Source organism: Thermobia domestica, chromosome 13 (genome assembly GCF_964235325.1).
Source record: "Thermobia domestica chromosome 13, izTheDome1.hap1.1, whole genome shotgun sequence".
Lineage (NCBI taxonomy): Eukaryota > Metazoa > Arthropoda > Insecta > Zygentoma > Lepismatidae > Thermobia > Thermobia domestica.
The window spans coordinates 172,269,163-172,297,127 of NC_137466.1; the positions used below are offsets into that span (position 1 = coordinate 172,269,163).

At 33.1% G+C, this 27,965-nt stretch overlaps 1 protein-coding gene across 5 annotated transcripts in view; it reads left to right on the plus strand.

Annotated features, from left to right (window-relative positions):
- f (espin protein forked) overlaps positions 1-27,965 on the plus strand; it is a 490,027-nt gene that overhangs the window by 385,064 nt on the left and 76,998 nt on the right. For all 5 annotated transcript variants that reach the window (XM_081736896.1, XM_081736897.1, XM_081736899.1 and 2 more), the window contains one exon: positions 2,502-2,785. In XM_081736896.1, coding sequence (XP_081593022.1) covers positions 2,502-2,785 — 284 coding nt within the window. The remainder of the gene's footprint in view (positions 1-2,501; positions 2,786-27,965) is intronic.

A 27,965-nucleotide genomic window follows, 5' to 3' on the forward strand; every position in this document is an offset into this window, starting at 1 on the left:
GTCTAGAGGATGAAACCTTCGTCACCGCATTTTATAACAAATGTATTGTCAAATTTCAAAGAGCATGGGAAAGAAACTTAAGCATCGATTTTAAAGAGGTGTTAGAAGGTATGCCAAGAACTCAATCGTGTAAGTTAATATTCTCAAGATTATAAGAAAGATTCCAAAGTAATGATAAAAAAGGAACTTTACCTATTAATTGAAGAGAGGAAATGAGAGAACTGCAGAATGGAGGACGACATACGAGTAGATTAAACACATAAATTATTATGCAGGATGTCCCACTTGAAAATGTTTGTTTACAAGGATACTAGAGAAAATTAAACAAAACATTTACATAAAATATTGTATGTATAAGAAGTGAAATTAAATGGAGTTGTCATAGGTGCTCGAAATGTCCTGTCTGAGCGTCCAACACAACTAAACGACATTGAATGTTCCTGAAAGTGGCTACTAAAACCTCTGGTACCACTTGATCTTGCACCGAATGTCGTTCTGTGGACCCAGTTTGTTAATAATAATAATAATACGTAAAGAGTGTAAGTTTCTAATCAACTAATTGATTCACAAATTCCCAGAAATGTAAATTAAATCCGTGAAAATACTCGTATTTACAACAACAAATTAACGTTATCGGGATTACTTCCGATGGAACACCCGTTAGAAATATTTTTTTGAGACTTTACATTAACAGCTGACTGAATCACAGACCAATCTCTTGGAAAATTTTGTTGGGATTTGTAGTTACATTAAATGTGATATCGATACATGTATTTGAGCAGTTTTTTTTTTTTTCCTTTTGGAAGATCGCCTATTCGTAACTGTGTTCGTTAGGACATTGTTTTATGGATGACTCAAAGAACTTTTACTTCACAAAACTGGTCGTATATCTGGGGGATACTAAGGAGGATGTTCTGAACATCTACATTTCTTCTCCAACCAACAACGTTACACGTCATGATACTAGTGAAAAAATTAACATATATTGTTCACATTTTTCTTTTCCAAGTATGATGCAAGAAAACAAAAGCATAATTAATATTACTGCAAGAAGCGTTCGTTTTCCAAAGAGGAATGTACTAAGCGATGCAGAATTTGTCATGTTAACGACTTCATGAAACGAATCTGTGTAGCAAATAAAGATGACCGATATAGAGATGGAATATTTATAGAATGAAATTATAAACAGAGTTAACACTAACCTTAAAAGTCAGGGAAGGTCAGGGAAATTAAAACGAGTCAGTGAATGTTAGGGAAATGCTTTAAAATGTGACGAAAGTGAGGAAACCCTTTATATATCACAGAAGAGTTAAGGATTTTTTTTAGCTGTCCACAAAAGATTTAAACAACACATGAAGGAATCAAAACGGATTCAAGAAGATGATAAGAAAAGGGTTGAAAAAAGAAAATTTATCCTTAGAATTAAAGAAACTTGAGGAGCGCCGAAAGGTGTTAAAACTTCAATCTTTGACAGAAAAAGAAAACATTAAATTAAAAATTCAAAACTTAAATAAAAAATTCAAATGTAACAGGAAAAAATGATAGTTTGTTGAGTGTAAATAATCAAAGAGTTAGGTCAAATTATGATATATATTTACTTGTTTATAAGTATATTCAAAGTGCAAGAATATTAAAATTATCGTTATTATATAATTAATAGTTGGTACTAGGGTTTTCTGTATTCCAAATACTTACTAATATTATATTGTATGTTTGAGTTACAATATAAATATTTACGGTAAGGAAGTAATCTTATACTGTATTTAAAAAAATGAAAAGGCAAATGTTGGACAGCTAGGGGATGGTGGAGGTCGATTAAGAAATTTTTATTTATGAACTCAATCATAAATTAGTGTTTGCTGTGTCGCGGGTCACGGTATTTTTTTTTTTTTTTTTTTTTTTTTTTTTACTTAGTCATGGAAATTTCAGGAAAGTCAGGGAAATAAATACCATAATTTCAATATGAACCCTGACAAAATTCAGGATGTCATTACTTCTAGTGTTTATATGTGTAATACCAATACCATGCGTAAAATTTTCGAGGACCACACTGGGTTTGGATCCATACGAATTACTAAACGTTCATTTATCAATAACTTACAAAGAATGGAAAAGTGATTTGACTGGACCGGGACTTAAACCCGAGGTCTCCGGCATACCGTGACGATGCGTTAACCACTACGCCACCCAGTTCACTTCCCAGAACAGCCAAATACTCACTTACTCCTGCAGTCAATGCTCTCCATTCAGACTACATGACTTGTACTACACACTAACTATTACGCTTGGACAATCCTACAGAGGATTGTGGTGTGTAAAAATAAGTTTAAATCGGTTGTTTCCTCCTTTCATTAATATATGTTCATTTATCAAGTTCATTTTCAAGTTCAAAGACAATGGGAATATTCAATTAGTCATTCAATATCTTCAGCTATGATTATGATTAGTGCATGTTTTGAGAACGTTAACTCTATGTAAATGTGTTTTATTTTTAATTGCAGAGCCTTGAAGCGAGCGGTATCACAACCTTGTGAAACATCGCCTCCCCCTCCACCCCCTCCCCCACCTGAAGATGATGATTCTCGAAGCACTCCAAGTCCTTCCCCATCCTCTGCACCACAAGACAAAGAACTAACTGATATCTCATCACGCACGGCGGAAGATACTGATGGCGACAGAAACAATGACAATATATCACAAGCAGTGGAGGAACCTACTCTCAAACCTTCTGAACTGCTGCAGAAGAAACAACTTGGACACCAGAGGTCCATTTCCAGTGTCTCAGGTAAGAACTATTCATTTTGACAACTCATAACATCTTAAATTTCTCGGTTTTAACGTCATGTTTACACCTATTATGCATGATAAATATAGTTTTCTCAGAAATAAAGTGTAAAACATAACACTTTTGGTTTTCTGTTTACAATCTACTTTTGAATGTCTCAAAAGTAGCTAGTTTTAAGCTCAGAATTGAACTGATGTATACATCCATTCTAATATTTTAGTTTTAAATTGAATTGTACGACACTTAGAGCGTTATTTCAACTTTAAATTAAGAAAAACAACGATTGATATCTAAAACAACCTACATATCACTATTCTTAAAACATCTTTCCCTATTCAAGTTATTGGTACTCATCTTTCTATTTTATTAACCTTTTATATACATCATTGGTTCTGCTAGTAATGAATTTGTTCTCAATTATAATTCTGTATTTTTTCAATCCACTAAACCAGATATTTCTGATAGAGTTAGGTGTATATTTATCGAATGTTCTCCTCATTTGATCTGCATCGTACAATATTGTTCAAAAGTCATTGGTTACTCACCCTGTTATAAAAGGTGAGATTATGACAATCGTACATAGAAAATTTCCAATACTTTGGATCTAAATAAATATCTCCATTAGCCAAAGAAAATCCAGGTTTGTTTGATTTAGTTCCGGAGTCTGAATAAGGATCTCAATTGGTCAAAGAAAATCCACGTTTGTTTGATTTTGTTCTGGGATCTGAATAATGATCTCAGTTGACCCAAAAAAAAAAATCCACGTTTGTTTGATTTAGTTCCATGATCTGAATAAGGATCTCAATTGGCCAACGAAAATCCACGTTTGTTTGATTTAGTTCCGGAATCTGAATAAGGATCTCAATTGGTCAAAGAAAATCCACGTTTGTTTGATTTTGTTCTGGGAGCTGAATAAGGATCTCAGTTGACCAAAGTAAAAAAAAAAAAAAAAAAAAAAAAAAAAAAAAAAAATCCACGTTTGTTTGATTTAGTTTCATGATCTAAATAAGGATCTCAGTTGGCCATGAAAATCCACGTTTGTTTGATTTAATTCCGGGATCTGAATAAGGATCTCAATTGACAAAAGAAAATCAACGTTTTTTTGATTTAGTTCCGACTGTAAATAAGACTGCAGAACTTTCCAAAAAGATGTGGGTGGCCAAATTATTGTTGCCAACTTGCGTACCAACTTTTTGGCAATTTCTGTCCAATAACTAGTATTTCAATCTACTCTGCCAGCTGTTATTTTGAAATCTAATAGCATCTACTTTTACTGACCATAAGAAATGGTATACTATAGTCATGTCATAAAGCTGTAACAAATCAGCTGCAATGCCAAATATCGAAATTTCGATTAATTGGAAAGATAATTAATAAATTATAATTAAAATTAATAAGAATTACAGTTAAATAGTGAATTGAAAGGTAATGTGTGGGTAGAGAATAGAATAAAGACATTGAACTGAAAAATTATAACAAAATCAAGTTGGAACATGAAAGAGAATCAAAACTGAGAAAAGTTCAAAATCTTGCGCTAGGGTCAGTGCAGCTAGATATATTCGTTATTCAAAGAAGTTTCCTAACGGGATAAACGACTTTTGAAAATCATTCATATCCATGGAAAATAATAAGAGCGTGAAATAATTATCAAACAATAACCTGAATATTTCTGATTATCTTCTTTCCAAAGTGGTCATGAATAATAGAGCTGGACAATCAGTAAAAAATTTAATTGCGTCAAAAACTGAATCTCTGTATTTCAAAAGATGTAAAATCACAGCTGAACAATAGATATAGGAGATGCCTTCAATTTTTTTTTTTTTTTTTTTTTTTTAAATGAGTGCTCCCGTTTCGATAATTATAGATGAGCCACGGTATCTCGTGTTGTAATTTTTTAACAGATTCAATAGACCAGTGCTTCCAAAACTTTTAGACTCCCCTTGAGAGGCGTGAAAAATTAAGGGAGAATAGTTTACTAAAATAAAATGAACTGTAAAATTATTATTATCATTATTATTATTTTAATACCACGATTACCTAAAATTTATATTGAAGAATACTCGACGTAAAGGTTGAGATTTTGTTTCTCCACTTTAGACGTGTTTAACAGTTTTGGCCAAAGCAAAAAGACAGGATAATATTAAAATAATAGTACATATAAACTATTAAAATAAAAATGATAATAGGTCATAGAGCCGAAAAAGAATTTCCTTTATTAAAAATGTAATTTGCAGGTTCCAATGCAGAATTCCAATAGGTGTGTGAGCATACATAGTCATCCCCTTGTCTCATGCAGGATATATATCTGATCAACTAAGTTTTGATCAGATTATAAAAAGGGGAAAAAAATGCTTCCTTAAGATGCCACAGTGACTGGGATACCCTTTCTTAAGATGCCCAATATACCGGTATATAATCAAACATTGGGATACACAAAAAGTATAGATCAGAGCCAGACTTAAGTCGATTGGAGCGATTGCTTTCAATCAGGCCCTGCGCTAGAGTATAATCTATTATCGGCTTGTCAAACACACTCAAAAGCACATTGCAATATACGGTTTTCCTAACAATCCCAGTCACTGTGGCATCTGAAGAAAGGAAATTTTTATCCTTTTTTTAAGTCTGATCAAAACTTACTTGAGATCATCAATTAAGCAAGAACGTTTGAACAGTTTGGTAATTTTGTACATTGAATCTAAATTAGCAGGAGTTATAACTTTCTCAAAATAAAAAGGAATAATAAAATAACTCATTTATATTTTATGAGTGTTAAGTGATTTTCAGAAGCTCAAAAGAGGCAACTAAAATTTTCATTTTTTTGAACATATATATATATATTTAAATAAACAATTTCACAGTATTGAAAGAAATGTATTGAGACGATACTTTTCAGAAGTGATGCACAAATATTGTTAGCTACTTGTAGATTTACATGTTTACAATTTTCTATTAAAATCTAAAGTGCAACTATTTGGTTTATTAACTGCTATGTATTTTTAAGCATACACTTTGAATGCTATCTATATACACAATGTTGTACCTTTTATCTTGATATTCCTCATAACTTTTAAACTAATAGATACAAAGTCTGAAATTTATACCATACAAATATTAACAGGAAACATTGTTTAACACACTCCGCAATACAACTACGAGTAGATTAAGATTGTTAGCAATGCAATATAAAGTTATAGTTTTTCAAATGTCACTACGTAAGATTATTACATATTTCAAATCTACATGTTGAACAAAACTTATACCATATTTGTTGTTCAGTATTGCAAACTAAGGACGCTGCATCAATGAAACCCTAATTTGGAGGCTCCTGTGACACTAGTAACAAGTGATGCGGATGAGGCCCAATGCACATCCAAAGTACAATACCACGGTCGTCATATGACATATGCCGTACAAGTAGCATAGAATCTTGTACGGCATTTAACTTTTAGATGTAGATGGTTTTCAATAGAAATACAGATCATAATACCGTTTACAGCAATTGATATCTTCGGAGATATGAAGAAAATGGTAACGATTGCTGTATTGCTTAAAATGACATATTTGTGGGAACTTTTAAAGATAATTGTTGGTTTACTTTGTTTCTATAACATTACAACAACACTTTTGGTAAGTGTAATTACAAGTTGTTACGATTACATAATTTTAACCAGTGTTCACCATTTCTACAAATGGTTTCAGATATCAAATTGCTGTAAACAGTATTATGATCTATACATCTATTGAAAACTATCTATGCGATTGGATGAAGTACTTATTTAAGCAGTTTTTCGAAATAAGGCCTTTCGAAAAATGTCAAAATTTTAATCCCTTGTAACCCTGTTCTTATTCAATCAAAATCCGCCATATCGCGATCATATTGAACACTAAAATACTGTGGATGTGCAATGTCCCGTTCATCCGAGTTGCGTTATTACTGGTGTAGGGAATGCAAAACCACGCTCAGGAATTCTAACTATCATTCTACTTAAATATATCTGTAACTCCTGATTTTCCTTTAAGCTTCCAAGCTTTCGACTCTCCCCTGGAGTCTTGGTCACGGAGCTTAAAAACAGGATGAAAAAGAACAGAACCATTAAGGAATAAAAATGTAACGGACTTACCAAGAGAAGAGCTGTGTTGTGCGGAAACACGTTTTCAAGTACGGCAGCGATCAGTGGATGAAGAATAAGGAGAACGAATAAGTTTGTATTATCTTCATTCGTTAATCGCTGCCGTACTTGACAAAGTGTTTCAGCACAACACAGTTCTTCCCTTGATAAGTCCGTTCCATTTTTATTCCTTGATGTTTCTATTCTTGTTTCTTCCTGTTTTTAACCAACGTGACCAAGACTCCAGGGGAGAGTCGAAAGCTCGGAAGCTTAAAGGAAAATCAGGACTTAATAGAAATCTGTAAGTAGAATGGTGTGGAGAACTTCAAAATTTGGATGTTTGTAATACTGCAGCGTTCTTAGTTTGCAACACTGAGTAATAAATGTGATATTATACGTTTTTGCTTAAGATGCAGACTTGAAATGTGTAATAACCTGACATTTTGCCATTTGGAGAAAATACAACTCTATTTTGGGTTGGTAACCAACGATTTACTGTTAACTTGACGATATCGTAGAGTATGTCAAGCAATGTTCCACCGTTGAAATTTGCATGGTACAAATTTTAGTGTTTTTTATGTATTAGTTTGAAAGTTACATGAACGAATCAAGATAAATATTCTATTCTATATATACATAATGTGTGTGTATAAGTAGGTTGTAAACGTGGGGTCCTGCTGCATTGCTCTCAAATGGGCCCTGTACCTCCTTAGTCCAGCCCTGGTATAGATACTACCAAAAGAAAAAAATTGAAATAGAGTACACCTTTTTTGTAGGTAGCTCTAGTATTAGTCACTCTGAATCTACCTTTTCTCTATGATCCTTGTCTGGAAAGTTTTCTACTTTAACAACTATCACAAATATTTTATTGGGGAAATAAACAAACGAAGAAGCATAATAGAGCAGGTTTCGCAATATGTTCATTTTTGGACGTTTGGTGTACCAAGACTACAATTTTGTTCGGTGATTCCGATGTCAACTAGACACTTTCCCAAAATAAGCTATCATATATATACAGGGTGGTAGGTAACTCCACCGAAAAACTTTTGGATGTGGTTCCTTATACGAAATGCAAGAAAAGAGTTCTAATAAACATGGGTCGAAAAACGTCTCCTTTCAGAGTTATGAACTACCGAAAATTCGAAATATCGCGTTTCAAAACATCCTGGCTTAGAAACTATAGGGCCTATCCCAAGCGGTTTAAGGAATTACTCAGGAACTGGTATACGCTCCACCTAAATATCCATGTTTCAGTATTCACCGGTACCAGCGAAACGAACACACCATTAGTACTTAAAGGAGTATCTCTATACTTCAACTTCCTTTTCACAGTTCCTTTTACCGATAACGGAAGATGGTAAAACATGGATATTTAGATAGAGAACATACTAGTTCCTGTGTAATTCCTTAAACCGCTTGGGATAGGTCCTATAGTTTCTAAGTTAGGGAGTTTTGAAAAATGATTTTTCGAATTTTCAATGGATCATAACTCTGAAAGGAGGCATTTTTCGGCTCATGTTTATTAGAACTTTTTTCTTTCATTTCGTATAACAAATCGTCTCCCAAAGTTTGTCGGTGGAGTACCAACCACCCTGTATATAAACACATGGTTTAGTGCTTAGCCGTCTAATCCGTGTTAAGTACTTTGTATAACTATACATCAAACAACAAGCCATAAGGCAAACATTCAACTATAATGTAACAGACAGCCATAAAACACAATAACTCAAGAATACAGCAAATAATTATTCGTAGCCAGACTAATCGCCAAACTATAAGTCAAACAGCCATCTAAAAGGCAAACACTCAACTGTATGACGAAGTTGAAATTATTCACGCTTTTACAGGACGCGGAATTGTTACAGTGTAGATAAAACTAAAACAAATTAAATTTGTAATGCTAATTTTTCACCAAGCTCCTTTGCTAGACTTTTTATTTAATTGTTTCTCTTTATATCCTACAACCTTTTACTTTTTAAATTTAAGTTTAAAGAGAATTGAAAGTTACACAGCATTTCGGTATTCTTTCAGAATAAACGTAGAATATGATAACTATATTATATTCATTTCACTTTATATATAACGAACGAATATTTTCGTTACACACTGTCATATGACGGGGTGAAGAAGCAGTTTTTCAATGTTATCAGTCAAAACTTCCTCAGGTACTTCCGTTAGTGCATCTCCCATATTCTCTGGACATTTCATCATAGTGTTACTATTTGTTCTATTCGTTAGGCAACAACAATATGTGATGACAAAGATTCCGATTACTCGACGAAGTGACTTATACACTGAACAATGATAGGACCTATTTCTGATTTTTCAAAAATTTTTTACTTCATGTTATTTCCTTTCTCTATGCAGGATCGAAAAAAAAATGCGACAAAACGTTTCTTTTTCACGCCTAACAATCAATATCTTGTAGTGTACGAATATAATAGCATCGATTTGTGGATGATTCACTCTTTGTATATACGTATATATACCACAGGAGCAATCTACTGCTTCTTGAAAGTCAAACAATGTGATACGATGAAATGCAGTGAAACCTGTACATTTGATCCCATTCTTTGTATAATGTATATCGTAGGTATTACTTATTGCTGGGGACAGTGGCCTATTTACGATTTTGTTTCGTGGGGAGTGAAGGGGGGGGATTTGCTAACTTTATTCCTGAAAATGTAAAAATTCTTGAAGATATTTTACTTTCATATATAAAATAAAATTTCGGGGAGGCTTGACCCAGGAAACTACCCCTTAAATACGCCAGTGGCTGGGTATAATTAATGATGTAGGTAGAAAGTGTTGTCCAAAATAGCGCATACTTGTTTGTAAGAAATATTCTTTGACATGAGTTCTCTGTGCAGTTAGCAAACATTGAATAATGTAGGATCAGAGACAGTTGTATCCTTATTATGTTTTCTCTGCACCATAGTGGTCAGAATTTGTTGTAACTTAACCTTCTTCTCTGATATTGATGTTGAGAACAGGTACATAACTAACTCTATTACGATTAGTATTAGCTTGATTTCAATTACTATTAGCCTGCAACATAGATTGGCTTTCAAAATTTTGCACTATCATAATATTGTGATTGAAATTAACGCTACGTTTCTTATTGTTAAATTAATAATTGTTCTTAGAATTGGGTAGTATCTCTTTCTTTGGGTAAATCATTGTCAAATATGAGTATGGTCACGTGATCTGTTATTGACCTATGATGGGATTAGGTGTCCAAGACATTGGTACATTTAAACTTTGTGGGATAATTTGAGAATTGTCAAAATGAAATTGCTTCGCCACATCTACTCTGCCCAATCCGCGCCACTAAGATCGCAATGTTTCGAGCCAACAATCATGGCAGAAACGAGAATCGCCAATCAGACGTTCCGACTCAGATGATGCTCGGTTGTTTTTTGGCTTCATAGAGTTCATATGATGAAGATACGCATGGGCAGATCCTCTAAGGATGATATAAAATAGAGGATTTAAGGATTTAATTACCTCTAACGTGAATATCTAGGATTTAAGTACTCTGGATGGTCGTTGCTTGAACCCATGCCTCTGATATAAGAAAAATGTTTTCTGAGCTATCTTAATTTAATTTCCTTGTCAAGAGCAATTTTTCCTGCATATTTTTGTAATTTGATTCTTCATCAAAATGAAAGGAAAAAAATAACAGCTGAAATAAACGGAAAAGGATGGTAGTATCTAAATGTACGTGTGCCTTTCTTGTCAGAGGATCGTGAGGTGAGGACTTAAATGCGTTATAGAGAAGCGTAAATAAAGAATATGACCAGGATTTTCAGTGTTATCCTTGAGTATTCCTGTGGTGAGGACAAGCATTTTATACTATATTCATTGATTAACCCTAACTCGTAGAAAAAAGAGAATCTTTGGAGTATTCAACACTTCGCTTTCTACAAACAATTGCAAATGCGGGCACAATTCACTAGATTTTACTCAGAAAATATTCCTTAGTAGTGCCTTATGTTATTAAAAGATTGCAACCGAATATTAATCGCAAAGAAAACTAAACATAAATTCCAAGAAACATTTACTGTACATTGTTTCACATTAAAGTAGAACAGTTTTGTTGAATTAGTTGCATATTTGTTATGCTCTTGCGAAGAATTTGGTTTGTTTTTCTTTAATATCAGAAGTTAGTGTTGTAACATACATATATAATTAAATATTGCGGTCTCAGTTCGATTAAAATTAGTTTATTAATCACCAAAACTTATCACGATAGTAATTTCAATAAATTAAACTATTTTTGTTACTTTTTAAACTTTGTATTTCTTTAATACTTATCATTCATTTTGCAGAAATTAAAAATACAGTTCAATCACTTATGGCTCCCTCACTTATTATATCTTTAACAGCATAGATAAAACAAGTTTAAACAAGTCTGACTACAAGATCTGTTATCATAAGGTACCGGACTATTGTCCTAGTTGCTCTGAAACTAAATATACATAAACGTTATCGTTGCCGTGTATGATGAATCGTTGCATTGTAGTACGTGAGAATATGAATAATTGTGAAATGAATTCATAATTTACTTTCTTATTACAAACTACACGTGATATCCGTAATCCTATTTCTCAAAGTGTCCCCCCTCCCCCCCACATTTATACATCTTCTTAATCACAGGAAAAATAAACAGGATATCATAATCATGACTTAGTAACTTATTGATCCTATTAACTGTCTTAAGTAAAGAAGTATACAAATAAAGACGAGCAGTTTCCAAAGAACGTATTGGTGCAATGGGGTGAATTAAGTGGGAAAACGAGAAACAATGAGAGAATCGTCAAAGATAGAAGGAAACAAAGACTGATGAATGTCTATTTCACCCTTCAAAGAAAGCAGAATTAACGATATCTTGTGTTAAAGCAGTAATCTCTTTCCCTGCCTTGTTTTTCTCTCTCGTTGCTTCTAAATCTAGGAATAGGTGTTTCAATTAGGACGAAATATTTAATTTTAGATAATATTTGAACAAATATCATCAAATATTTACTGCTTATTTCTTTCATGTGTGGTGGTTCGCTACGTAGAATCAAACATAAGACATGGGCTACTTATATAAAATCTTAGGAACAAAATTAATTTATTTTCAATATTTCACAGTAATATTTACTGACTTAGGAATATCACTAAGAGTTAGGTAAATGGGCTGAAACCTACTTTTAATCATGTCTCTAGAACTGTACATGAGACAGGAATAAAAAGAATTTTCATGAGGAGATTCGAGACGAGGCATTTTAGAGGCATCCAATAGAAACAGATAGATTTTTCTAGGCATCACTTTCACCACATATTTTCGAGACGAGATTATCTAAGTTCTCTTGTCTCTTGCGCTTAGTTACATGTTTCAGTTGTAATAGCTTGATCAACATTTTGAAGAATACGTCTTTTCAATAATACATCCTTAAGTTCCCTCGTATATTTAGATCTTGATTCATTTTTATCTTAAATTATAACAGTAATCATAGGCAAGATACATACTCGTATAATGTACACACGATTCTTTCTCCTTATGAAATAAGTAAATAAGTTATCATTATTGACCGTTTAGTATAAATATAATACTATGAATCATTATAGTATGTATAGTATGTATGGTGTATTATGAATTACTTTAGCTTATTTTTTAACGAATTGTCGTACAGGTGGGTGCCCATGATATATTGAAAGCAGAGCAACTTGAAGTATTTTTAATGTCCACTTTTATAGGAAGAAATTCTAAGTGTGTTTTTCATAAGTATACATCTGCACAATAGGAATCTATAGAAGTTTCCAGTTTAGTCTTATTAGAAATTTGTATTTGTTGACATCAATTGATTTAATTTTGATTGTTAAAACTCGACATTGTGTAAAATGGCCTGTCGTAACCGTAGTAACAAATGAAAAAAATATCTAGATATATTATTATGGGTATCCAGAAATGTGTCTGTGAAAATCCTAGAATGTTAGTAAATTTCTTGAAATTATTTCAGTGTGTACATATACTTTCATTTTATTTTCGAAAGATATGCGATTTTAGTACTCATTACGTGGACTCAATGTATTTCCTGTGTGTTTTGAAGCATAATCCAGAAACAATTTGGAAACATTTTATTGTAAAATTTTGATATATACCTAGGTCACTTATCACCTGTACTAACTCCTGGAGTACAGGTGCCCATGAAATCGTTTCTTAGTGCGTTATAAAAGTACCAGGAACCAAAATTCGTAATTAATTAATAATCTTTTATTTTATGCTCAAATTCACTATACAATAATATTAAGTTTCATTACGGCATGATAAAGTCAATTAAACCCACAAAAGAAAGAAAATAGCAAACATAAACCTTAGAGTATTATGAACAATTGTTCTCATTTTCTGTTCATGTTTATTCACCAAAACTTTCTTCCGTACAACCCTGAAGTTATTGTAGCAATTAAATCAACGGAGACAATGTTTTCTCTTTTTACAAAATCCAACTGCGATTATGGCTAAGAAATAGAAATTAGTATGTACTTACTCGCATTTTCAAAAACAGACTCTACTTTCTGGATACCCATACTAATGGAAACAATATTTCAATATTAAATGAGTAAGACCAGCACATATACCATCTGAACATTAGAAAAATTCACTTGTTTTGAATATAGACAAATAACTACACGCACATTTTGAATCAATTTGTTTTCTGTTTTAATATGTTGTTAAGTAATTGTAAGTGTAACAGATTAGAAAGGATTTGGTCTTAAGGTAAGTAATGCGTATAAGATTTTTGATAAACATATTAGGATAATGTAAGTTATTGAGCAGATAGAAATAGAAAACTGTATTATATGCAGATAGCGATATGATTAAACTTATTATTTGGAAGAACTATAAAGTTACTGTATGAAATATACAGTAGTATTTATGAAATTATGTCAACGGAGTTCTTTTATTTGTTAACCCGAAAAGTAGGAACCATTTGTTTGTTTGTTTGTTTATTTATTTGTTTGTTTACTCATGTTTAGCGCCCCTTTTGAGCACCGAGGTTATATGAGACGTGGAAGTGCGGTTTAAAGGTTAAATTCGAACCACCGTAATACGTTCAAATTATTTTAATGCTCTCCCATCAGAAATATTATCAGGGGCCACGTGCACGTAAGACATACATGATAGCCACTAGACCAGAGCGAAAAACTAGGAGCCTATTAAAGAGCTATACCTTATTTAAGAAGGAAGTAACTGTCGAAAATAACTGTTGGAAATATATGAGGTATCCAAACGATTTGTTTTAAAAATTAAAATCAAGGTGTAGCATATAATAAAGTAGTTTGAATAGAATATGTAAAGGAAAATATTAGTAGTGTGGACAAACCAGAAAGAGAATAAGATAACACAAGGTGTCAGATAGAGCCTATGATGATGTATATATGTATTAACGAATTTTGTTCTCAGGGCCTCGAGATGATGCTTCATAATAAGAAAGGATATAACATAATATAGGAAGCTTATAGGGTTATGTACACTGTGAAGTGTAATTTAAAAAGCTATACTTAATATTCTTTGAAGTTTATTTTTGTAAAAAACAATAAATAAAAAAAAACTAGAATGGAAATTAGGCAGGAACATTATATGTTAATACTGGTCTAAGAAACGCTCTATAGATATTGAAAAGAACAATGTGCAGTTTTAAGGTTCAGGTGGTTGTCAACTTTTAGAGAGATAACGACGATTATACTACGTTGATTTGATAGAAGTGAGGGATTTCTGCGCGCTTTGGAACGTTTGCATTTAGATGTGAAAACTATGGCGTGATTTTCGGTTTGTTGATTGTGGTATTCCACTTAAAGCAGGTAGTGTATGAATTGATTGCTTCTTGGAGTGATCCATTGTATAGATTTGTAATAGCGAGGAAAAGATCTATACTATCAACATACTAAAACAGATGAACATTTGTTAGTAGTCGCAGAAAATTGTCAACAAAGAAATGATAAATAAGTGGTGATAACGCCGACCCTTATGGGACACCGTTTATAAAGAGGATGTGATATTAACTATGATGACGTTGTAAGCGAGATAGTTCACAAGAAAATAAGATTGAAAGGAATATACGTAACTTTAAGTAGAATTTAAGTTGGATAAGATCATGAATGAGAGCGAGAAGCGACACTTCGATAGAGAAATGTTTCGATTGGATATGAGAGTTCTTAGAGAAAAAATTGATCTTTGATAGAGTTTGAAATACTAAACAATGTATAATTGTTCTATTAACTATACGAATAGCGAATAATTGTTATAAAATATAAAATAACGAATTATTATGTAATAAATAATTGTTCTAATTACGTAATAACAAATAATTGTTCTGATGATTACGCAAATAAATAATAATTATAGAATAATGAACACTTGTCTGAATTTTTAATAACTACGTAAATAGCTAACTATATTTAGAAAAATATGAAATAAAGAATGGTTATAGAATAATAAATAATTGTTCAAATAATTACTCGAATAACTAATAATTCGTTTGAATAATTACTTTAATAACTAACAATTGTTTGAATAATAACTAAGAATTAATTGGATAATTACTAGAATAACTAACAAATATTTGAAGTATTACTAAAATAACTAACCAATGTTTGAATAATTGTTGGAATAACTAATAATTGAATAATTATTCGAATAACTAACAATTATTTGAATAATTATTGCAATAACTGAGAAATGATTTTACAATTACTGTAATAACTAACAATTCTTCGAAAAGTTACTCGAATAACTCAAAATTGTTAGAATAGTTACTGGAATAACTACCAATTTGTTTCAATAATTACTTGAATAACTAAGAATTAAATTAAAATAATAATTACTAGAATAACTAACAATTGTTTTAAGTAATTATCAGTATAACTAACAATTATTTGAATAATTACTCTAATAATTAAGAATTACTTGAATAATTAACAATTGCTTGAATGATTGCTCTAATAACTAACAATTTGTTTGAATAATTACTTGAAAACCAACGATTATTTGAAAATTACTGGAATAATTAAAAATTCTTTGAAAAATTACTCGAATAACTAACAGTTCTTCGGATAATTACTTGAATAACTAACAGTTGTTTAAATAATTACTCGAGTAACTAACATTGTTCGAATAATCATTTAAATATGACTTAAATAACAACGAATACTGTTTAAATATTTAGTTTAATAACAATATTCGTAGGACTTTTGTAGCAGTAATGTTCACTTTGTCTTCATTGACATTTCACCACTGACAGATAGTGTAAAATAGACAACAGTATCATTTTACACCGACAGAAGAGAATATTAAATTATACGAGAACTATAATCGGATACTATGCAGGGAACCCCAGGAGGAAATAGCAAGACTAGAATTTGTAGTATGGATGGACCTAATAAAAATGTTCATATAAACATGAATCCGATCTTGAACGATAACTGCGATATGAACAGATATTAAAATAAAGTAGAGAAACATAAACAAAATTAGTAACGTAAGAGTATTTGTGTAAGTAAGTACTAGAAGGGACACACTGGTGCTAATTGTTATTGCATTTTTTTTGTGATGTACAGTAATTAGTACATAACAATAAAGTAATTAGGTAAGTAATTAATGGTGAAAAATACAATGTTAACACGTGCTGGTCAATACTAGCATGAACAATTGTAAAGTGCGGAAAATCCATATAGCAGATTCTCAAAACTACCATTTCCAACATCAAATTGACTTCTGACCGCTTCAGAGAACATTTGCACTATGAAGCTCCTGATTATGTTCGCGGGTTAGATAATTGAACAGCGTTTAAAATGCAAACTTGCAGTTCATTCCTTGTATTCAACCTTTCCTAGTAAACCGTCTGTTCTACCTGCCCCATGAACAGAAATCAAGAATGGTGAAGTCAGGAGGACGAGTTGGCCAAGTAACCAGATTGCCACGACCAATCCATCGATTAAGATAAGTAGCATTCAGATGTTCAGTGATCAACCAACTGGCGTGAACCGGTGCTCCTCATATTGTAAGATGAGTTTCCATGTTGTGTGAAAAGGAACATTGTCTAACTGGTTCGTCAAATCATTTTGTAACTGAAGAAGGTACCAATGTGCATTCATGCATCCATGAAGGATAAAAGATCCAAGAAGAATATCGCCAACCATGCGGCACCACATGTTTATAAAAATAAAGAATTGTTATAGAATAATAAATAATTGTTCAAATAATTACTCGAATAACTAATAATCTGAATAATAACTAACAATAACTAACTAATAATTACTTTAATAACTAACAATTGTTTGAATAATAACTAAGAATTGATTGGATAATTACTAGAATAACTAACAAATATTTGAAGTATTACTAAAATAACTAACCAATGTTTGAATAATTGTTGGAATAACTAACAATTGAACAAAACAAAATATGTTTCGGTATCCTGTGACAAAGGTTGCGTTAGGGTTTTTTCGGGCCAAGTCTGTCTATTACGGTTATTATTCACACCGGTATGAGTGAAGGCCGAGTCATCAATGAATTAAATGTATGGCACTTGTACTGCGTGGTATAGAAACCAATGAAAAAATAAGACAGAAAGCTTAATCAGCAAGATATAAGCGCCACACTGGTTGGTGGTGAAATCTATATAAGTTGTCTGCATGTAGTGTCCGCCAAATAGGTGTGCGTGGAATGTCCAGACATGTTGCCATTCATCTTGTACTTGTGGTAGGACTTAGTTGCACCAGAGCAATTATTTCCTGTTTTTCAACAGATCGTCTGGTTTCATGTTTGGAAGTCACTTTAGCACTGGGAGCTGTTCCACGTTCTCTCAATACAAGAAACGTATTAGTAAATACTGCCTTATTTGGTATCCTATATAATGGAAACAGAATCCTATTCTTCAACAGCTGCGTGAGCACTTCCATTACAAAACCCGGAAACACAAACTCCATGTTGGGATACTCCTCATTCGTGTATGTAGGGTATTTTACGGTAATTGTGTATGAAATTCTTCGGAAACAACCCAGATAACAGCAACTCACAAATGTGCTGTTGTTCCAGGTACACACTCTTAAAACAGTGTAAATGTAACGCTTCGCTAAGTTATTGTCGCGTGTGCTGCCACCTGTTGAGAAACTTACGAACTCATTATGAAACATTCCTAATTGACAATCATTTTAACAGGTTAGAATCTAGAAACTACTATTCAGTAATTGTCAGGGAACGTGATGGTTTATGTACTAGATATTACATAGCTCCTACCTATTTTAATAAATTATTTACTTCCAATACATAAAGTACATTAATCTAGGTGGCGGCAATTTTTATTTCTTTTTATATCTGTTATCATTCAAAATCGGACCCATGTTCATATGAACTTCTTTGCTTAGAATCACCTATATTACCATTTCCGAAAGCATTGCCACTTCCTGTCAGGATACCCTGCATTTGGCTTAAGTAACGAATAAATATTCTGTAACATCACAATTTTATACTCCTCGTCAGAAAACACAAGGAGAGATAAAGGAGCGACAGACAAAGAAGAATTGATAGCGTAGTCGTTAGATGTACAGATAGTCGTAAATGCACAACACGTACACTGCCAACAGTCGTTTATTTCATTCTCCTATCTTTGTTTCCTTCTCTCTTTTCCTAATTATGTTTCTCTTTTCTACTTCTCTAATTGTAAAAATGGTCTTCTACGTCATACATCGGACAGTTAGAGATGACAGTTATAAACTAAATGAACATGTCAATGTTAAAATGTGAGTTCAAGATCGCAAATAAACGATAGAAAGCTTCTTTCCATTCAAGTAGTGTCATTTTGCATGACTCGACTGAAAAGTGATCTGTGAAGATACACATACTATATAGATAATGTGTATGCTTTTGTGTATAGCTAGGTGAGGTAGAATGAGAGGAAGAGATATGTTTGTCATGTAAACATTTGTTGATATATATATATATATTTGTCGTCAGTCACTATTTTTATTTACATTTCGTTTTTTCTTTTAATTAGTCTCATTTCATATTGATTTTTTTGTACTTTCGTTACTTTCACCGCGTGAATCGGGCGTAACAGTGGGTGTGATACAACTTTCTTTATGCACTATGTAATGTTTTCGCTTTCATGTTATATCAAGCTATATTATTTTGTGGAAAATTTTGGTAAAATAAAAATATAATTAACGTAAGCGGTAACGATTCTTAATTTACTGTTCCTCTAGAAACTACCTTATTTATCTAGCGTGAAATTGGATTTTTTAAATAATGACTATATAAGGAAAAACACTTATTTTCTTATTCGTCAGATTGTCCCGATGCTTTCTTTTAAATATGTAACTAGGAGAATACCCTTCTTCGCACGGGGAGAATATTTTTCATTTTGAACATAAAATGCACTAAAATTGTCACCAATCAACTTAGGGACTGCAAACACTATGAATTCGACACTAATAGGCCTATCGGTCATTTTCAATTATTTTTACATGTCACCATCCCCCGTTACGGGGATGAATTTGGATTTAAACGGCATCGGAAGTGTCACTGTTCATCTCAGCGACCTCGAAACTATGGATTCGACACTAATAGCGGTCATTTTCGATCATTTTTATATATTTCTATATTTTCTCCTTCCTTAAGTTGCAGGTCTGAATTTGGATTTAAACGGTATCTAAGATGTCACTATTCATCTCAGCAAGCCCAAAAACTATGGATTCGACACTAATATCAATCATTTTCAACCATTTATATATATATATATATATATATATATATATATATATATATATATATATATATATCCCTTCCCCCCCAAGTTGCACCTTCAAAGTGAAATGATAAAAACGATCCCAGGCCCGAACTTCAGCTATGTTGAAATTTGATCGAGATCGGTCGGGTGGTTCAAGAGTTAAGTTACAAGCATACGCACTTTCAGTTTTATATTATATAGATTCCTTGCATGCAGGCAACGAAAAGAACTACCAAGAAACGGTCTTTGAATTTGGAACCTGCATCCTCTATTTCCTCCTCTTCACCCACCATTTTAAATACCATGACCCCTCAGTGACGTCACTGTGAGAAAAACATATGGTTATTATGAAAAAGATAAATATCGAATTCGAGATTTCAACGAAAATACCGTACACGTTGCATACTCTCTGCATGTCGAAAAAGTTATTTTTGCATGCCTCTTCTTCTAGTCGCCCGTCACTACATATGTTCACTTGCGTAGAGGTCATACCATCCAACATACCTTGAACCAAATTTTAAACTTTGGGCTTTTATCAGATCCTCCAGGAGAGCGGAGGGTGGATAGGAGATTCCAGTTATCAACGAATGAGACATTCATTCAAAATAAAGGACAATTTGTACGTAATCTAAACGTCTGGAACTATTGTCTAAGTTACATTAGATGCTGTCCTTGTAATTAGAAAGCGGATTAAGATGAACTAATAACATGTCGGAACATGTAATGGTATATCGAAATCATTTTTGAACCTGATGTTATGAATACTAACAATTTTAATGATCTAGGAGATTCGCCTAACTCAACTGAGCTGACGTATACGATGATTTCCACTGTTCACACTTGAATAGAATGAAGACATTGTCCGATCAATAGACGAAGAAATTTTAGGATTAGATATTTGTAAGAGATGGCTCTGCAAAACTTCTAAGTCGTCAGGATTTTACAATTGGGATTGCTTCAAAGGTAGAGAGTTACCAAACATTCAGAAATGAAGTTACGCTGGTTCGATATTCAGGTATATTACATTTTATTTCGCTTTCTACACAATAGTTCCTCTTTTTTTTTTTTTTAATTGCCAAACAGTAGAAAAGGGTCTTTCATTTTCTGTGTCCATAGGATGGGTTTCAGCTCTTATTAATTAGCAACTGAGAGATCACATTCAATAATATGCATTTTTAATGTGACTTCTGACTTTTCCTTTGAAGTTGCCAGAAACCGACAAGGGAAGTACAGATTTCCAGGGGGTAAAAAATCCCTGTGATCTTCGCAAGGCTAAAGGCGACGGTGATTATGAGAAATTAATGTAATGATGGAATGAATAAAGTGGGAGTAAACGGGACAACCCGGAAAAAACCCACGAACACGGTGTTTGTCCAGCACAGAGCCCATTTGGCAGGATCAAATCAAAGACCTTTCGCAACAAAGGAGAACACTTGACCACTAGTAACTGAGCTACTGTTGGCGAGCTATTATAACATTGCAGATAATAATGTTTTATTGCTTAATGATTTACACGTGGCTCAGATTCAATTGTAAACTGTATATCCATATTTTACATAAACTAGCCGTAACTGCTGAAAAAGAAACTTCTTATAGTAGCAAATTTAATAGTTTAACTCAAAATTTAAGCGCTTTCGCTCGGTTGTAACTAACAAAGTGTCCCCAGCAGATAAAAAAAAAATGTCTGTCACTAATGTTTCTGACCTTCGATCAAAATTTAAGTTGTCCTTCTTTGGAAATAAAAATCCTTTCACATTCATTAGCATTCACTCGTGCCACAAACACCAACGTACATTCCAATGGGGCGTTAAATGGGACGGTTATTTTAGCAAGTGGAGAAAGCAATTAAAAGAAAAACCTTATTGTTCGGGTCCAGTTCTTTTCAATACGTGCAACTGTTTTTTTTTTTTTTTCCCTCACCTAAGCAGTGTTATGCAGGAACAATAAATCACATTATAGGCAAAAATATGCCTTCGTGCTGTTTACATCGTTAGGCTAACAAGCGAACGGATCCTCCTTCTTCTTCCTAATTGGCTACATAGTATTTCAAGCTAAACAACAGGTATATTAATTGTGAATTCCAGAAGGTTTAATGATTTTAAGAGTTTAATTTTTCGTTTGATAAGAATACTGATGAAAGTAGTTAACTGTCAGTTTAGTGGGCATAATTAATTCTTAGAATATATCACTTTGATTAGTATGATCGTTTACTTTTCCGTTGATCGCCCGTTGTGGCTGTAATGTCTAGAACAGTGGCTCTCAACCGATGTATCGCGACAAACTGATGTGTCCGCTAAGGTGTGTCGCGAAATTTTAGAATTTAAAAATCATGAAGAATTTAATAATAATAATAATAATAATAATAATAATAATAATAATAATAATAATAATAATAATAATAATAATAATAATAATAATAATAATAATAATAATATATTTCGTGGTTTGCATTCAATAGTAAATGGGGGACGGGGGACATTGTGGTAAAGCATCTGAAACTTGTTCAATCATTCAAAAAAAAAAAAAAACTATCTGTAGGTTATATGTGAATAAATTCAGATTTTACCGCAAAAGAGTTCTTGGTAATCTGAGCGCGCGTTCATTTTCTGTACGTGATTCTGGGTTGAGTTTCGGAGTACTTTTTGGTGTTGATCCAGTATCTAGATATAATTTAGAAAGTTCTTGTACTGTTAAATTTATTCGAATATTGTTTGTAATTTTTTTTTTTTTTTTTTGAATAATCCGATATTCATTGTCAATGTTCCCGTTTCTACTTATTTTCTTCATTCCAACATTTTGTTCGTTAGCATCATCACTTTTTGCCTTAGCGTCGGAGCATAATCGTGGAACGTTAAACTAATAAATAAATAAATAAATAAAACAATCGAACAATTATTATCCAAATAACCCACCCACCGGAGGGGCAGAAGAAGTTGAGATTCTGAAAAGTTGAAAGATCGGGAAATAAAGGATGAGTCTTTTTGGATATTTGAAAAGAATATTTAAAGTCGGAAAAAACAGGCAAAAGGGAACCAACGTTCTGTGCAAGTAACTTAACTTATCCGCATGTTACTGTGCACAACAAAGAGTAGAATATTGAAAAGAGAAAAGTATTAAGGTATTAGTAGAAAAAAGTGGAAGAAAGGACGACAAGTGAACAAGATAGTACCGAGGAAGACAGATAGGTGTTAAGGAGCATGGGAATAAAAAACTTAACGTGCAGAAGATGCATCCGCTAATCTTGGAAAAATGTCCAAACTCCTGAGCATGGCTCTCGGAGTCAACGTTGGGAGCAAGCTCGTGTGAGCACGAACGCTATTAGTGAATAGCGAGCAAGGCCCTGCAGTACGAGCGAGCGCGAGCGATTGATAATCTACATTGAGCACGATTGAATAGATATGCCCCCCCCCCTGACACCATCACTGAGCGAGAACTTCAATGAAATTAGTGAGAACAAGGAAAAGAAACTGCGAGCCCTATTGAGCATTTCTAGGACGATGGCTATCTCCAATGAAGAAAGTGAGTGGTAGATCAAGCTAGCGCGAGCCTTATTGTGGGTAGCGAGCCTAAACCTGAGTAAGCCCAAACTGCGAAATGGTTATCTCTATGCCACATGCAGTAAAATTAGTTTTCACAAGCTGTAGCATTAGAGTGTTACACTCCCAACAGCTTGGTACAAAATATCCCAGAAATGCTAACGTTACCTAGCTTCACCTACTTAGAAAACAACCTATGATCCATCGTAATTGCTGAATACAAATTTACATCTACAAACTCACGTTTGCGCTGTTTGCGTCAGACTTGTATGGGTTTCTCTGTGCACTGATTACCTTTTCACTATATTCTCTGTTGCATTTAAAGATTCCTTCCACGAGGAAGAAAGTTTGTTTGTTAATTACCCATTGAATGAAAAAAAAAGTAACTAAATATAAATCGACAAAGTAATAATCACCGTGAACAACATGCATAAGTATTCAACTGCCAGTGTCTAAAGAGACAGGACAATCATTCATTTGAATTGTGCAACGCATGTTAAAGGGAAGAGAGCAACACCATTTCAGCTGAACTTCGTTCCGGAAATTTACGTCCGACAATGAACGCATTAAGGAGAGAGTGTTACAGTGTATGCGTCTTCTTAGTTCCATGGAGTCAAATTATTTAATTTTCTCAAAAGTAATTCTCTTACTTTTTATCTTCCTTTTCAATTGTACTTTTTTTCATATGAATTACTAAAAAGATTATTACTTATATATATATATATATATATATATATATATATATATATATATATATATTGTGATATGGTATTACAATGTGGCGTCTATTTTACATGGCGGAAAACCCCTATTTCTTTCTTTGATCACTTTTTTGTTTTTGTTAATTGAAATTCTGGTAATGTTAATTGGTTAGTTCTCATGTATGTGAGTAGCAGATGTGCGTATCACTGATTACTATCAAGAGATGCCTAACTTTCTCTCTTGTTTGCTCAAGTAGATTGTCGGTTCCTTTCCTCTCTTTTCAACTTTCCCCTCCTCGTGTTGTTAATCTATATATATTTGCATAATTTCAAGAGGTTATTGCCTGATCATTGAAGAACTTTCTATGCAATATATGTTTACGTAATTAATTACTTTTTAATGATCCTTTAATTTCCTTTTGATAAAGTTTTACCATGGAACGGTTTTATTAAATTGTTTCTTTAAAAAGAATGCTAAATAGAAAGAAAGAAGGAAGTCGTAATTTGATAATCATAGGTGGTTTCAGTGTTTTGGAACTTGGGGTACATAAATCCTCAAATTCAAAAATTGAAGTAAAAAAAGAGTTCACATTTCGTGTAGGCCTGAAACTTCTCATATTCGTGTATAGATCTAGTGTAATTCTAATAATATGCAGCAAATGTCCATGTCAGTCCTTATTCTGCGCGTCACGCTAATCATAATAATAAATTTCACGTTAATAGATGCCGCTACCTGCGCAATCGCATTGCATGTATGCAACGACTTCGTGTTATTATTGGAGCCATTTTGCTTCATGTTTATGGATTTAAATTTTTCATTTTAAACTTGGTTTAGAAGACGTGTTTTTATTTTTAAAAGTAAACATATGCTTTTAATTTCATTTTGGTCCTAAACTGTGCAGGCATTTTGCCGATTTGAAACTACTAGTTAAATAAGCAAAGTAATAAATAAACAAATATGTTATTTTGCACAGTTAGTAAACTCAATTTCATTGCGTCATTTTCTTGGGGGGGGGGGGGATGATGTGTTGTTTCTGCAAACAGTCTGAATTTATGAGTGGAAATTAAGTACTAAATCAACTACATTTAGACTACTATACAATATATTGCACCTATAAGATTGAACAGTCATTACCAAATAGTGGCGTTATAAATGGATATACAGTATATAGTGGACTTATTTTACTGTTTGCATGAGAGAGTTTGTAGAAAGTATTTCTGTTTGCACTGTTGTGATTCGTATTGTTAGATAAACTGCATCAAGTTAGCTAATATTTGGATATACTATCTTCGACGCACGAGAATCAACAAATCAAAGTCTTGATGAAACTTGGTTGAATCATACATGGAGATAGTATACTTATACTGTACGTATAAATTGCATATTCTCTGTGGAGTTGCTTGTGAATTTGGTGTAAAAATTTTAACATCCCAAGTTTTAAATTCAAAGAAAGCCAAATTATTTTACCTTCTTCCATCTCTGTAACCCTTCCTACTGATCTAGTGGCTAACGTTTGGTACAGGTGGTCCATGGGCGCCCGAAAAAAAATTATAGGGGGCTCATGTCCCTGGTTCTATATTACGTTTGGTATTTTTTTATTTATATTTAAAAAATCCTAAGGCCACACCCTGCCTCCTTCGGGGGCCCATTACGTGGTTCCCTATACGATTCCCGGTGAGAAAGCATTGAATATAGTACGATGATTGGGATTCCACCCTAACTATAGGTCCACGTCTTATATAGGAACCCTCGGGGCTTCAACATGGAGATGCTGAATTTCAAGTCAATTAAATCCAATATGCCTAAGATTTGTTCAAGTGAAAATATGATCTTGTAATTTTGCATTAGTTCCTTACTCGCATGTAACGCCGTGCTTTTAAAAGACACAACATACTATTATAGAAGATCCCGAAACAGTTCATGTATCCTGAAACTGTTCCCGTTAGCGCACTGTACGTATATGAAGCTACAGAGTAGTACGAAAAATGCAAGTTATTGGAGTTATTTTATACTGCGTATATTTTGTATTAGCCACCTAATAGGGTCAAGTGACGTGGTCGTTAAATCCATCTCTTTTGTAGGCGAGATACAGATAATGTGGTAAGAAATGCCCTATGGGAATTGATCCTACATCATGGTCTGTGCACCCAACAACTGCGCCGAATGTAAGCTTCGGTCGTGTCAGAGCCCATGTTAATAATACCGGTAGGTTATGTCTTTCATAACCTTGGTGCAATATAAAGACCTAAAATACAAAAAGCTGACAACTCTATTAGCTATTTGTGTTTAACATTGCATTTTAAGAGTCCTAATCACTGCGAAATTAAAATACCGTTAATTTTACAGTAATTATGTGATATCTTCAAATAGATAAAAGATAATCGAAATGTGGAACAAGAGCTCGCTAGACAATATTATTTTGCATGAGGTACCGTTATCACAAGTCCCCTAGTAGCTTTCCGTTTGCAGCCATTTATAAACGCGAAAATAAATGCCGGACTGGAAATCGAAAATAGATGTGAGTCGTGATAATGGTATCTCATGTAAAATAATATTGTCTAGCGAGCTCTTGTTCCACTTTTCGATTATCTTTTATCTATTTGAAGATATCACATAATTACTGAAAAATTAACTGTATTTTAATTTCACCCTGATGGATCCTCTTAACGAATGTATTTATATCCAAGGGGGATTCAGTTTGCTATGTATAGACTGATAATATGCTTTTATAAAAAAATAAATCTCATTATTCAGTTACAGTATTTAGTTTCTCAGACGTTTATTAGCCATCACGTGTATTAGAACTTGTTTATTTATGCATGTGCTGTGAAAGTATACTAGTCTTTTACATTAGTAAGTAAATAATTCACTCAGGTCTGTCTCATATTTACAATAATGAAAGTAAATAAAACTTATTTAAATAAAAAAGATATGAAATTATTATTATTTTTCAGTCTTCATAACTTTCTGTTTAATGGGAAAAAATAAAATTCCTGTTTAGTGGAAAAAGTAAATCATTAAGAAAATATTATGATGTTTATGGCGAAAATACAATTTATTATCATTTAAATAGAAATTTACTTAATGCAAAGTGAGCTTGTTTAACTGCGCCAAATGTTTAGCTTCTATCTAATTAACATGTATAATAAATAAAGGTGTGAATTCTTTTTTCTCTCTCTCTCTCGCTTACTAAAACTATCAGTTGGTTTTGTAAACTGGATTAGTGGAAATTATTTGCTGCTGTCTTACTACTTTCAAAGCTTAATATTTGTAAAATACTAGATTAGTATTATCAAGAATTGGAAGTCTCAACAGTATCAATAAAGAAATGTAGCTTAGCTTCAGAATCTCTTGAAACAAGAAGAGTTCGTTTTTTTTTCTTTTTTCTTTCCTTGCATTTATCTTGATACACCCTTGTAGCTTTTAAACAAATAAACAAAAAAATGCTGAAATTTTTTGCTATGCAAATATTGGCAGGGGGACATGGGGAGCGTTTCGAACCACATAATATGCTGTGCCAAGGAGAGATTGTGCTCGACCATGGTCAACTACAGCAGCGGACAATCCCTACATTGTGTAACAGCCAAGAAAGAACCGATGTCAAACAGCGGTGCAATTACAAACATTTAAGAGGACTACAAGGCATACAATCTCACACTCCACAGAGACTTGCATTGGGGTAGTCTCTTTGCCAAAAGCCATTATATAGCATTCCGTAGACATCGGCGTCACCATTTGTGGTTATGACAAGATCATCATGACTGGACCAAGGAGGATTGGGGTCATATCCTCTTCTCAGATGAGAGCAGATTCAGTGTGAATAGTAATTCTAGATGTACACTCATATGGTGAGAGTTGAGAACACCCAATAAACCCAGAAACATTGCCGAACATTTTCGTTTTGATGGTCCAGGTGTTTATGTTGCATTGGCATACGAACCTCCAAAGTTTCGTGGTACTCACAGACTAACTTATTGTAACACTACTTCTTCCCTACGTCCGTCTTTTCTGAGTGCAGTCGGTCCCGACTTCATCATTATGGATAGTAATGCGCGACCGC